The sequence below is a fragment of the Choristoneura fumiferana genome, chromosome 3 (genome assembly GCF_025370935.1).
Source record: "Choristoneura fumiferana chromosome 3, NRCan_CFum_1, whole genome shotgun sequence".
Taxonomy (NCBI): Eukaryota; Metazoa; Arthropoda; class Insecta; order Lepidoptera; family Tortricidae; genus Choristoneura; species Choristoneura fumiferana.
Window position 1 is genome coordinate 6,607,201 of NC_133474.1, and position 15,430 is coordinate 6,622,630.

The 15,430-nt window shown below is 37.5% G+C and overlaps 1 protein-coding gene across 1 annotated transcript in view; it reads left to right on the top strand.

The window, feature by feature from the left end:
* Wnt10 (Wnt oncogene analog 10) overlaps positions 1-12,252 on the top strand; it is a 38,286-nt gene extending 26,034 nt beyond the window's left edge. The window contains exons 4-6 of the mRNA XM_074085335.1: positions 8,962-9,093; positions 9,341-9,462; positions 10,226-12,252. Coding sequence (XP_073941436.1) covers positions 8,962-9,093; positions 9,341-9,462; positions 10,226-10,460 — 489 coding nt within the window. The 3' untranslated portion in view covers positions 10,461-12,252. The remainder of the gene's footprint in view (positions 1-8,961; positions 9,094-9,340; positions 9,463-10,225) is intronic.
* The last annotated feature ends 3,178 nt before the right edge of the window (positions 12,253-15,430 follow it).

The window sequence follows — 15,430 nt, forward strand, 5'->3', positions numbered from 1 at the left end:
ATAGTCTAGTCTAGTCTGACTAAATAGTCAGAGCTTATCTGTAGCTGACGGCCAAGACCATTCTGTCAAGAGTGTAGCAATTTAGAAGAGAATACGTCAATGTAAACACCTTATTTACTAAAATCGTATGAGTAATCTAAACGCTACGGTGGAACATATGTAAATACAAACATATTAGACTGCTAAAATCATTACCTTTCCTTTTGGCTTCGCCGTCGTCGTCACTGAGCAAGACCCATCTGGATCGCAACCGTAATCATACTCGTTAACCCTGCCGTCAAGCAGCAGTGCTTGGGCTGTTATGTTCCGGCGTGGAGAGTAGCCGGTGAAATTACTGCCACAGGAAATATTTGATCTCTTAGCCTTCTAGGCTGGCATCAATCCTCAGGTATTGCAAGTGTCTATAGCTGCTTGCTTACTTAATATCATGACCCAGTTGTTTGTTTTTCACCCTATTCCATAAACAGATATTTTTATTGACTTACAACAAAAATAAAATCCACTCACAGAAGTCCGGAGACGAATCCATAAGAAATCCGGGAAGAAAAATTAATGACTCAATTATTAACGACCTGGGTAGTTATCCTTAATCATAAAACAACGTGACACGTAAACTATTTCTCTATTTTGACATAACGACCACAATTTAAACCCATGCTTACACCAATATAAGACGACCTGTCTAATTTAATGTGGTTCGCTTTAAGAAGCAATTTTTATTACCAGCCGAAAGGAAGTTATAGGTCATTTTGGATTAGTTGCTGTGGGGGTAAAAATTGTTTAGGTGTCCAAATTGGTTATTTGAGGCGTTAAAAATGGGGTCCAACACTTATTTAGTTCAAATTGGAGAGCGGTCGGGGGCGTGGCAACCGGCAATCTCCGTATGGGTGGTCCTCATAACCGCTATGCCATACATGGCTATAAGACAAGGTATACATTGGGTCTTTGGTCATCACACCCAGTTTTATGCTGTATAAAATAAGCGTAATCGCATCGGGTTTATGGGTTCTTAACTAACTGACTTGATCGCATTTGTCGTAACCGTCGCTACTCGTATATTGCAAAATTATGCCTTCATTTACATTATTGAGGTCTTTCATACTTTATTAGCCGTTACCCGCGACTCCGTTCGCGTAGAATTCGGTTATCGCTACTTCAATGTAAAAACTATCCTATGTCCTTCCCGGGACTCAAACTAAATATGTCGTATACTTACCTAGTTTCATCTAAATCGGATCTGCGGCTTAGACGTGATGAAGCAAACAAATAAACAGACTGAAAAACTATCGCATTTGTAATTTTAGTGGGATTAGTAGGACTAGCGACTCGTCCCGGTTTTATACGTAGAGTAGTTACAATTACCAAAATCTCTTTGAAGTAAGAAATATTTGCCCCCTTCCAGCGCTGATTATTTTAGATAGTTACGGTAAACTAGGTTAATTTATAGTATTGATACACTGATGAACCAGCTTGTGCTCGCAGCTTTGCCCCCCTATAAAATAAAGAGGGGCTAATAGTTCCTTATCACATGAGGAACCTTGATGCTGCTCAAAGAATGTGGCTGCCGAAATTCAAGTATCAAGTGGCGATTCGATATACATAATAATATGATGTCAGTTAGTCAGTCAGTAACGTTACTCTTTTGCAAAATATAAGATTAAACTCGTAAATGGACCCATGTGTTCGGTATAAATTCAAATCTAATTTAAATAACATGGCACATTCGTCAGTACAGCATGTCGCCTGCCACCTAAACATGTCCAAAGCTGATTTGTCGTTGTACTAATCTGTAACATACACTGACACTACCCGGTAACCGACAGCTAGCCAAAATACCGGACCTAATCACTATACGGGATTACTTCTAATAATTTAATAGGGCTCTTCCTACTAAGAATAAACATGTCAGGCTGAAGTTAAATACGAGAAGGCCAAGTTACATTTACCGGTGAAGAAATGAAGCTTCTTTGGTAGCATACGTCTTCCGTTGACAGTAAGACGGCTAAGTTAGTATGCAGCGGTAAACTTATGTTTGCTTATAATATTATATTGGCCCCCGGAACTAAATCTGACACTAAAGCCCGACCCTGCTTACATATTAGGGGGATTTATGATTGATATAATTTACGTTTGTACACTTTTTATAATACAAGGAACATGAGGGTTAGGTACAAATGATTTAATTTGTTTTTCTTTTATGTTGTTTAATTGTATGGTGTCGGGACTGACATATTGATATGGATCCCCAGTCTGTCAGTTGTTAGGTGTGCGTGTATAATTCGATCATTATTGTTGACGTTTCAAGTCATTAAGTGTTGTGCCAAACAGACTTTATCCTATCTTTCCTCACATCGATAAGAGATGGTTATTTCGTGATTATTAGGTACTAGGGTCGAACCATGTGATTCTTGAGCAGCTGTAGTACATTCTCACAATAAGAACGAACGAAAACGAACAAATTACTCTATCAAAGATTGCGGTGTCACTATGACTTTTTTTGTAAAAAGGTCACGATTCAGTTGGTTCGATAGTTAGTACCTACTTCAAGCAGCTTCGTCTTAATTAAATCTGACCAGTCTAACGTCCTTATTCAAAAATGCTTAAATGGTTATGGCATCCAGCCTCTTTAGGGAGGGGGGGGGGCCGTTTGTGACATGGAAATACGTGAGGGGCTAAAATAGTCAAAATTGGTGTGACTTACCTTATGGATGGCCCCTAGCAAACACTACTCCCTTCATAAATTATATGTTCTAACTGTCACTTTGAAATTTGTTTATACAATAAAAATATACCAAAGTTTAACAATAAAGCTCTTCAAAATCATCAACTTTAATTTAATATTTAATGATGAACACAATTCTCTAATTGGACAAATTAAAAAGCTGTCAATCCCAGACAGTCATCACAACCAATCGTCGATAATAAAACGGTCCGGTAGCAAACATAAAATTATATGCCAAATACTCTTTAATATGTATAATGTATAATTTGCTATTAACATATAGTTTGCTATGACATTTACGATCCACAGTCTGTGGCAATAAAAATCTCAAGCCCGGGCTAATGATTATTATACAAAGTTGTTTTTATGGGATAATGGGAACTTTACTATCTATAAATTAATAACACTAAAATATTATGATTTCTTGTCACTTTGCGTAATGCTTATTCTAATAGTTCGAGTGGTGCCGATTAATATTTTATTACAATTAAAACTTCACAGTTCTGCTTAATTAATTACTGCCTTCATTAGTTTAAGGTCAATAGGTAGTTAAAAATATTTCAATTAATAAAACTTTTTCAAAGTATATTTTACTCTAGGTTCACGGAGATGGAAATTCACTAAAGAGATCATCATCATCATCAGCCTACAGCAGTCCACTAATGGACATATGTCTCTTCCATGGCGCGCCACAACACTCTGTCTTCAGCCCCTCGCATCCATCCGCCGCCAGCGACCCTCTCAAGGTCGTCCGTCCACCGTGCCTCAGACCGGACGCCCTACCCTACGTTTTCCCGTCCGTGATCTCCATTCGAGGACTTGTCTGCTCCATCGTTCATCGGTTCTGCGACAGACGTGGCCAGCCCAACGCCACTTCAACGAACTAATTATTTGAGCAACGTCGGTGACTTTCGTTCTTTGTCGGATAATGTGATTTCGGATTTTATCCTTCAAAGAAACCCCTAGCATTGCTCTCTCCAGAGATCGCTGAGCTACCTTGAATTTCTGGATTAGCCCCGCAGCCAAAACAAGTAGGTTAAAACAGGTAGGACGCTAAAAAGACGCGCTTACCTAATCAGATAGAAATACTAGTACTCGTAGGTAGTGCTCATTTTATTTTTCCTTTGTTTATGTTTACATTTTAAATGCTATCTTCAATGAAATATGAGATGTACCTAAAGGCATTAGAGCTTCATATGATTTTTTTCACGTTTCACTATTTAAGTCCTGAGGATCAAAATTACTTCTACGAAGGTGAAAATTACCCCTAGTTATCGTGATAAACAAGATGTTTTTGTTGTGAATAGTAAGTATTGATATACTACATGTTAGTGACGTTGATGTGAATATTTCAGCCGATGGTTGGGTTAATTTGACTGAACACCTTTGTAATCTTCACTCATTTATCTTGCTTCTTCACTAAAACAATATATAGTTCTCAAAGTAACGTCTGAATCAATCAAGCCTTGTGATAAGTTTTCACCAGTATTTTTTGGCTTTAAATATAGTCACGCCTAGACGCCGCCCAATTTGGAATTCGACCAATGTGTGGAAACATTTGCCAACCACAATAAAATAATCCTGAAAATCAATTACAGGGTGTTTAATTAATCAAATACATTATATACACACACTTCATGTTTCAAAATGGGCGCATTCTACTAAACAGAATCCTACTCAATTATAAGTCCGACCCTTCGTCACACAACCGTTCAATCTCTACACTGACATTAAAATAAGCATATTATGTCAGAATTCACCCTTCACCAAGGTGTAAGAAAATTGGCCCAAGGCATGTAGAATGTAGAATCGAAGCCGGTGGTCCGAGCCCACACTCAAGGCTTGTACCAGCGGCATTTACCATTTTGTTTTGTGGCCACATAATTAACAGCCGCCCAGTGAGATCTCTGTTAGACACGCTCGGTTGTAATAACCCCCGCGATGATATTTTTATTAATGTCAAAATAAAGGTGGGTCGAGTCACACCGGAGCGTAACGGGAATTCGGAGCGAGGTGAACGGAGATGGATACACTGAAACAAATAAAATGGTACATAAGTAACAACTTTATTTGTAATGTAATTAACCGCATCGTCAAAAGCTTATTTAAATTTATTTGTATTTTTTTGATGATGATATTTAATTTAGGTACAGCAAAAAATTTGAAGAGGTCAATTACGTAGGCACTTAAATAAATAATAACAAGGTGTCAATGCCTTTTCATTATCTACATCAAATTTTGATCAGGTAAAATAAGAAATCATCCAAATGTTTAGAATTACAAATACAACTAGGTACTATCTTGTCCATTCAAAAACTCTACACTTTTGCCATGGTACGAAGATTAAACAAGCATTTATTTAACCTTTTCGTCGTTACGTCAAATACAAAAAACATCACCCATAAGCCAGGCTTCTATATTGCAATGCCTAAAATTGAACCTTAACATAATAGAACGAAGGTTGCTTTTGCATTCAAGTAATACCTAGACGTATATAGGTCGTTGGCGTGGAACCTGCGGTGCGTAATATGAGTCGTTGGCGTCGAAAAGGTTAACTTAGCATGTTTGTTTTATATAAGTAACATGTCCGTTTAAAATCTTGCAAGTTTATTTTAACTCTGTTGTCTTTCTGTGGTCGGAACGCCATGGACTAAAGTTCCAGAAACAAAAAAAAAGGGTTTATAATATAATTTATTAGCCAAACCTTTACTTACCTGTTTTTAGCAACTATTTGAAAGTATTTAGATAACAGTATTCAATTGAGCAGGCGTTAGTTTGCAGCGGTCATTAAATTACTAAAATCAATCACTTAATTTGCTATAGTTCCAACGGAGGAACGGCTTGACTACAAAATCGACATCATGCTCAGGTGGGACCATTTTCATTATATTTTTTTATTTCTGTGCTTTTCTTTATGACACCTGAATGTCTGGAATAAAACGTTTTGCTTTCTTTCTGAGTGCGGTGTCGTAAGGAGTAGGTACCTAGCAGTTTTACTACATATAGGCATTACGGTGTGACATACATTCTCCCATACCTCGAGACGACCCTCAGCGGGACTATAAAAGATCTCGACCCACACAAGAAATTAGGTACCACATTAGAGAGCCAAGGTGATAATTACGTTACAAAAAAATCGATACGATGAGTTAATATTTTGTTTCCCGATGACTGTTCGATATCGATTTAAATATAATTGCTATTAATTTTTTCGAGCCACGTTGCGTCAGCAGACGAATAATAGACGGTTTTTGTGCCGATGTCAATAAACTAATTATTTTATTCAGTGAGGTCATAATAGAATTAAACGTGTTCATTTTTTACCCACTACTCTGTGCGCTATTAGATCTATAACAAATACTTAATAGTTGCAAACGAAATGAAGCTATTTTACCACGCTTATTCTAAACCAATACTTATTATCCTCGGCGTAGCTTGATAATAAACAATAATATTAAGCCTAACGAACGTATTTTTTTTGAGTTGCCAGTCGCGTATTTTCAGTAGCGTACTTTTTTGTCCTCACCCTTAAAAATTTCCACGGTATGCCAGCATAATACCTAAAAGTGATAGGATAATTAAGTAATGTACAATAATAATTACTATTAATAATTAATTAAAATATTAAACCAGCCTAGTTGTGAATAAAAAAAAAGATGATAAGTTAAAATTGACACAGAATTGAAAAAAGGATATACTTACATAAACTCCTATAATAATCCTTTCTTTTTGGTTTCATTTTGGATTAATTCGGATAAATACAGTGCCGTACAGACATAGCTAGGTATACCACACGCATGGTAGGGGCAAAGTGTAAGAAGTTCTTAGACTTTGGTAGGGGAGAAGCGAGATAAAAATATTGTTATTCAAACAAAAAAAATATTTTAATATATATATTTTTTACTTAATGCTTTTCAAAAGCTCACTTTTTTGCATCAAAATAAATGAGTAAAACCACTTAACCACTTTCGATTAGGACCTCCTAGAGCTTCTCACTAGCATAATCACCAATACTTAGAAAGTAGAAGAGTCATAAACCGACTAAACGCTATCCGAGTTCAATCCCGTTCAATTACCATATTGCAACTAACTGTATAAAAAATCGCAACATACTCTCTAGTTTAACGACCAATCGGCATTCCCCATTCGCTTTAAAACCTATAAAATTCCGTAGCCATCAACAGCTTTATCCAGCTGCGCGCCGTGTGCGGTTTAACTAATGGTTAATTTGTTCGTCAGATTAGTCACGGTCATCTTAAACCTATTATCGTTAGTCACTAACTTAATCGCCCTTCAGATTACGCTGTGATTCACTTTTACGTTTCGAATGGCTCAAGCGATAGTACAATGTGAGCGAGCTTTCGAGCGGGAATAATCGCGTGCCAAAAGATTTATAATCATTAAGCATTTTGCTGCTGTGGAATGCCTGAGACGTGATTAATACTGCCGTTGATTAAACTTACTGGTAATCCCTGTTTTTGCTTTATATTCCTCAGTCCTAATAGGATGTTATTTACTTCAATCGATTTATGTAAGAAAATCTCCCTGTGTGTACCTCTCCTCGAAATTGGGTTCATTGAAACTTATATACACAAAAAAACAACACAAAAACTCAGACAAAACTACGCACAGTCTAAAAGGTCACAGCGTTTTAGCCTGTCATAATAAAAATAATTCAGAGCAGTTTTAATTAGATTCCATCGAGATAATTATACGTTTAGCATCAATTTGTTACTAGTTTTGGCTTCTTAATAATGCTGGTTGCCCTCGTGACGTCATTGTTTAGTCTGCCATAGAGGACAAGAGGACGAAATACTGTAAACAAACAATCTAAACTGGTTTACTTTCCCGACCTACGGCAATAAACAAAGAAAGATGTGTGGTGACAGATCACATCTACAAACTTCTAAACTTTTGTCAACGGCATCATTATAAAGAAACCAAATATTTACACGTCCATATAACAATTTTGGAATGAGACATGATTTATAACTCCTCAAGGTATTTTATTTAAGATAACAACGTTTAAAAATACCTGATGATCGCAATTTGTGTACGTTCCTCAATCCCGTTTCCGAGTTCGAGTTACCGCACCCAGTTAATTGAAACCGAGAACCCCCAATTGAACTCCACTAAAGTGTTACAGATAGCGCCACTTTTAAACTATCGAAAGTCGTGGGGCGATTGTCCGCGCCGCTGCAGGGCCCACATTAGTGGGCCGTATTTCACGACCGGCCCGCCGAGGTGAGAACATAATAAGCGGTTCGTTCGGGGCCATTTTTAATATTCCAGCTTCATTACGACGTATTACAGACGTCTTGGGTGGCGAATTCTATCGCGAACGCTCTTAATACCAGGTTATTAAGGCCGGCCGAGCCGGAGAGGCGGGCCGAAACGCCGATTTATTTGAATTTTTGCCCGACTCAATTTGGAAAATTGTTCGGCCGGCGGCTTTGGCGAAATTAAGACGTCAGCGTGATTGCACTGCGGCGTTTAATTATGTAAATGTTATGAGCTAGCTGCGGTGGGTGGCGCTGGTAATCGCGCTATTGTGCCAAAGACGCGGTCACGTATCACAATCCAGATTTATTTCCATGCGCTCGGGACATGGAGGCTTTTACATTGAATGTAGCCCGGAGCGGAGCACGCTAAAATGCTGCAATGTTGCCGTCGGGCAGTGCACCGAAGGTCACTTTCTGATGATCTAAGGTCAGGTGAAGGATAAATCGGCTATATTTGTGATTAATTCATAAGCGTTCATAATTAAAATGTTTCTGAAATAAATCACGACGATTGCGTATTTACCCTTGAACTATGCATTGTGTTCCGAGGTAGATACTTATTGTATATTTATACCACAGAACTAATAATAACAGGAATAGAAATGTTATCTTCCATCACAATATCTAGGTACAATAATTTCCGGTACTTACTATTTCGCCTATCCTGCTGCCAATAAGAACACGTTTATTTGTGTTTTCATATGTTTTAGTAGATTAAGTTACTCAACAAAAACCTAAAATCCTTTTTACAACCACCATCACCACCATCTTTGTAACCTCTCTTTTTTGAGCAATTAATTACATTACAGATTGAGCTGGAAAAACTCCTTTTTGGACGTATACGCTGTGTTTTTAGCTCGCGTGACATTTCTATTCCTTGTATTATTAGTTCTATGATATATACAAATTAAACGGGTCCATTACTCACTTGATAATTGATCAGAAGTTTTGTTGCAGATCCTGTCGTCGCATATGGAAGTGCGATGCAAATGCCACGGGCTGTCTGGTAGCTGCCAACTTCGGACTTGCTGGCGAGCAACACCAGACTTCAGGGTCGTGGCTTCCACCATAAAACGGCAATACAGAAAGGTAGGTAGCAATTTCTTCTATGATCCTTTCAGAGCATTTTCAAGAAGTTTGCCGTAGAAAACAAATTACTTTTTTCTTGTAGGTAAACTTGATAAATATGCTAAAACCTACCCTCAGCCTGATGGAGCTCCTCCTAAAAGACAATCTTGGGCCCGTCACTGCATGCTCTTGCCTGAGCAAGCTCACAAGTGTTCGTTTATTACGCATAATTACACTTTAACAGTTATTTTATTATCTTTTATTTCAGGCTCTAATAGTAGCACAAGAAGAGTTAAACAATGGGCTGTCAGTGCTCCGAGGTCGGCCTAGGGGTAGGAGGCGAAGTCGCGCCCGCCCTGCACCAAAGACCAGTCTGCTGTTCTTTGAAAAGTAAGTCTAAAACTAGAACATCCAAGGGTAGGTCCAAATTTCACCACAACACCTACGAGTATCATGATCTTTAGTTCGGACGCAACAAGATATGTAAGCTACACACTGTATGAGATCTAAATGCTAAAGATCGTGCTACTCGTCTGTGGTACGCGATGGAGATACCGTACACTAAAATGATACAAATGAGGACACACCCTTAGTCACATTATACGTATTATTGTATATTATTATTATACTAATTGCCAGCAATTCCGTTCACGTCCCAAGGGAATTTTGCGCTTTGCCAGGATAAAAAGTAGTTTCGAATCGTATAAGCGTTCTATTCATCATCATCATCATCAGCCGGAAGACGTCCACTGCTGAACAAAGGCCTCCCCCTTAGAACGCCACAAGGAACGACAACTCGCCACTTGCATCTACCGGTTTTCCGCAACTCTCTCGATCTCGTCAGTCCACCTGGTGGGAGGCCTGCCAACGCTTCGTTTTCCGGTTCGTAGTCGCCACTCGATGAATTTTCTCCCCCATTATCTGTTCATCGAGCGATATGGCCCAACCATTGCCACTGCAACTTGCATATTTTTCCATTTTCCAGCTATGTCGGCGACTTTAGTCCTTCGACGAATTTCCGCAAGAAATCTATTAGTGAAATACATAGAGTTAAAATTATTTTGATAAGAAATACCTCGTAGATTTTCCAATCCGGTGGCAGCATGAATATAGATAATCTACGTTTCACTCAGAGTTATTTTCCTGTCTTCAGATCTCCAAGCTTCTGCGAAGCTGATCCTAAAACGGAGTCGGCCGGCACCTCAGGCCGCGTCTGCCGTATCGGCAGGACCTCCCGCTCGGGCTCCTGTGACCTCCTCTGCTGTGGCCGAGGACACGCGCTCATCAGGAAGTCCAGCATTAAACCTTGCAACTGCACCTTCCATTGGTGCTGTAGAGTGGACTGCCAGAGGTGTAGGGACGACAAATGGGTGGCTGTTTGTAAGTGAGGCCAAGAGTGTAAGAGCCAGGTCTTTAATCGTTGAGCGTGCGTAGAACGTTGTCAAAATAAGATAAGTGAAGTACAGGGGGTAAGAGTGGTCCATGCCCACCCCTAAATTTAGGTGTCAACTGTAGGCACATCGTCGCATCGGCCATGACTTCTTAGAGGTTAGCCACGCCAATGTAGTGATGGTATATCAGTGTTTTCAAACACGCTGTTGGGATTGGGAATCTTAATATTTAACATCTTTATATAGTGGCCTAATGGTTAATGTCTGTGAGCGTACTTAATTTAAAGGGAAAAACTAGATGTACCATAGCTAACCGTGATTGTTGAGCCACTTGCCACAATTCCTAATTTAGCTGAGTTATATATGATAGTAGCAAATAACCAATAAACTAGAACAGCATTACACGTCCAAATTACGAATATTGGCAAGTGGCTCAACAATCCCGGTTCACGACTCTACCTACTAAGAACATGATTCGGCCAACACGAAGTTGATGAATGGACAATGGGACTGAAAAATCACCAGTAGATTTTGACTTATAGTTAGAAAGAAATGGTTCTAAAAATAAGTAAACTCCAATGGCATAGGTAGTATATGAACTAACCTGCCTACCGTCAGATGTAACAGCTCTATCAGGGTCTGACTTGAGTGAGTCAAATACATTACCTAACTCAATTGTGTACCTAAATTTGTCCAATATAATCTTTCATGTTCATACTTTGTGTTCATATTTTTTTTACTTGATGTCAGTGATAAAAACAAACTATGACTAGGCTTGTGTTCACTAAATGCGAGGTGTCGCATCCGAGGACACATCCAACTCATGCTTATCACTTTAAAGGTTGCCTAACAAAAAAGCTGGTAGTTGCCATATCTGGCAGTGCACAGGAATTTCATAGCGTCTGCTCTAAACAACCGCGTAGGACTAATCTGTTAGGTAGACTAGATTTTACGCTTCTAGTTATTTACAAATAAAAATGTCATAAAATAGCTTTAACTACCTATTAATATTATGTAAACATGGCAACAAATATTTTACAAACGTTTATTTCATTTTATTATTTTGTACATAAGTATGTTTTATACCTACAACATACTGTACCTTACCTACAGAGTATATTATCCAAATTAAGACTTGATTTTAATGTTTAACACTAATCATTCATTTGAACCACTTTTCTTCCTAACTAAGAACAGTCATGAATAGTCATAAACTGAAGCTGTGTAGGAGCTTGTAAACCAGCTGAACGTGACCATATTGTCAACCACGTACGTATAAGTTGATTAACAAGTATTTATTATATGATCAGATAATCTTAATGGCAACTGTCCATTAACATTTCTACTACCGTCAGAAAAGGTCATACAGATACAGATACATAGGTAGAAAAAAAACCATCGTATTTTGTCGAATAACTATTACCTTTTTATTATATTATTTATTTTCCTTTCTCAGTTAGGTTCAGTAAACTTCAGTAAGCTAGTCGAGGTTCAGTAAACTTCAGTAAGCTAGTCGAGACTGCAAGATAATACGAACATTTCCGATAAAATACGATGGCAAACCATTTTCACATTCCAAAAATGTTAATTATTTAAACATAATACCCAAACGCTTAGATAATAAATAACGATCAGTATTATATCAATTTAACGAGTTGTGTAAATCTCGTATTTCAAATGAAATAAGGAGAATTTATTATTAAGTATAGATACTTTGTAAATAAAAACTTCATTCCATTTACATTTTCAGTGTCGTAATATTTATTAACACGAATATTTATTGTAGATAGCTTTAAGACTCAACTTTGTACTGTTTTTTTTTATTATTAAATAGTGAATCTTAAGCATAGTTTTTATAAATCCAATAGAATAAGGAATACAGTTATTATCTACATCATCTTTAGTCGGAAGACATCCACTATTGAACAAAGGTCACATGGTCAAATTGTAGTCATAACTAAATCAATTCTCCAGAAATACAACAAATTAATGAGTTTGGAAAAATATCTACTGTTGTCGTAGACCCAGCTCAGGGCCGAAGGGAGGGTCATGACACCCATCAACCCCCCCGTCCTGGATCTACCCAAGCAATGGCAACACTAAGTGTACCAATAGCGATGCCATTACCAGCTGAATTAAATTTGTGGCACTATGTTTTTGACAAGTTTCTGGAATTAAAAAACCTTACAAGTAGGTGCCGACTAACGACAGTACCGACGAATCAAAGGGATACATTCCCATTGTGTCAATATCAAAGATCTCCCAAGCAGCTCTTGGCATCGTTTCAATGAGCCCGTGCAATTATCTCATTATTGCTGGTTAATTTGGGCTCTCGACTAAAGATCTTTTGTGCTCCGACGCGCCGCGGATGCTGTGATGTCTGTAATGCCCGTGCAGAATCAATGCCGACTGATACTTGTAAATAAAAACAACTTTTTGATGCCAGGTGAGGTAGAAAGAAGCAGTAATAGTTATTCGACGGATGAGGGTGCGACGTTTTGCAAGGCTTTATATTTGTTTATTATTTGTTAGCTGCAAATCTTGCAAGCTAACTTTAATCCACTATTAGTGGTCAAATTCACTTGAAATTTGGTATACTTACATTATACTCGTATAGGTTGGGTGACCATCCATCCAATTATATTAGTCCAAAAAATTGCAGTCAGCAAAAAATCTAGGATGAATAATATTTTTTTTACCAAAAGCTAATTATCAAATGTCAAAAAAGTCATGTAATTCTACGAGAATCCGATTTAAGTACGATTTAAAATAAAGTATCAACAGTTTAACCCCCCTTATTCGTAAAAAGTTACAAACCTGTTTTAACGAAGTACCTAATGCATGTTAGACCCCGCTATCGGAGGTGCAATTTGGTAGCTGTCAAATCTTAAGGATGGGTAGAAAATACTTTAAAATACTAACCAAATGTCGATAATTTTTCTTTACCATAATGACAGTCTATATCAATCAATCTTTATCAATATTGAAAAGATAACTTCAATTAAACCCAATATATCTTAGCTCTTTTCATTTTTAGATAAAGGTCTTGTAATATATTACTATTTTTTTATAAAAATATAGTTATATATTACGAGGCATTAAAATATATTTTTAAATATACCTACTACTATATAAAAAAAATAGTAATAATATTACGAGACATTTCTAATAATGAATAGAGCTAAGATATATTGGGTTTCATTAAAGTTTTTTTATGTAAAAAAATTAAAAATGTTAATTCATTATTCATTTTGTAATTAGTCTTGTTTTACAAAATAAACACGTTTCATTAAAGTCTTAGACTGTCATTATCTCATTATGGTAAAGAAAAATTATCGTCATTTTGTTAGCATTTTAAAATATTTTTACCCATCCCTAAAACTTGACAGCTACCAAATTGCACCTCTGATAGCGGCGTCTAGTCGTGTAAAATGACAAAAAGACATGTACCAGATAAGGACAAACAAATGCCAAATTAATCAACCATCTGCCAAATAACGCTTAATACATAGGTAGTCAAATAACATTTCGCTACAGCCATACAAAGTTTAGTCAAATGTAAAAGTAAGACGTCAAAATAAGAGTGAATTACTTCTATCAAATGTTCGGGGATTAGTCATACAAAATAATTAAAAGTGATATGCAAAAACAACCACCACCACCAGTACGATCAACAACAGCAAAGATATCTCTTTTACTCACACTCTACTTCCGCGAATGTACCTAACCTACCAACTTTTAAGAGCAAGTCGAGTGTTTTTCATTTTGAATGATCCAAGCGAGCCGTGAAGTATTGTTTGTGTTCAAAATAATTCGGGTACTTGGCCCGTCACTTCAAGTGAAGAGGAATACTTGAGTGTATCATGAGTATCATAGGTACCTATGGACTATGGAGCTACTTAACGGTAGTCAATCCTTCGTATAAAACACGGGATTGGTGGGATTCCCGCAGGTAGTCACGGATAATTCTAATAAAGTATGCTGGGTTGAGGCCGCTGGTATACGTCCGTTGTTTTCACCGGACATCGGACCGTTTTTTTACCGGACTCGTAGTGATGTATGGTTCACAGCACATGCACCGGAAAGTTTCCCGATGACCGAATCCGATAGACAAAACCGCTTCACTAGAACCGCTTCGCTTAAAAGAAGGAGCGGTCATTCATGCCACTGTATTGATGCATATTAGACGCTAGCAGACGTATCGCCTGTTTTCTGAACATTAGAGACGGCACTCGAAGTTAAAATCCATCCGTAACAAAAATTACATGTTCACAAGAATAATGCATTTATTGATGGTCCGTTATTCGGTGAAAACAATGGACGTATAAAAGCGGCTTTACGAGTACCTAGTTTTACCATTTGTCCCGAGCGCCTTTCCGAACTCTTCAAAGAAGTGAAGCGCATATTACGAGTGTAGAATTAGAAGTCAAGTAGAATTACTGACTTACATACGAATATTTTTTCAAATAGGTAATTAAGGTACTTAAGTACTACCTAAATGCACTTACTTAAAATCAAAACTAACATAAAATAAATAAGACAGTTGGGGTGTCTAAGGTTCTCAGTTTAATAATTAACAACTTGTATAACCATTATAGGTACTAGGTACCATTTAACGTACCTATGGTACAGTCAAGGAAACTGAACCTTTGTGCTATTAGTGTCATGTTAACATCCTATACCTACATCTGCTAAAGAAATGCTAGCAAAAATGGTTATATGAAAAAAATCCACCCATTCATTCATTTGATTCAGTTTCCTTGACTGTACCTAGGTTCCAAATTCAATTTAATCAAAAATTATACAAATAAACAACGCCATGTGTTAACATAATACGTTTATGACCATCAATCGAACGATTCGATTGTTACCATCTCCGTCAGTCGCTCTATTCCTGACACAATGGCGATCTCCGATACCATTCGTAACCCTAATATCTTCAAGTTTACGGTAGCATGCTTCTGGCA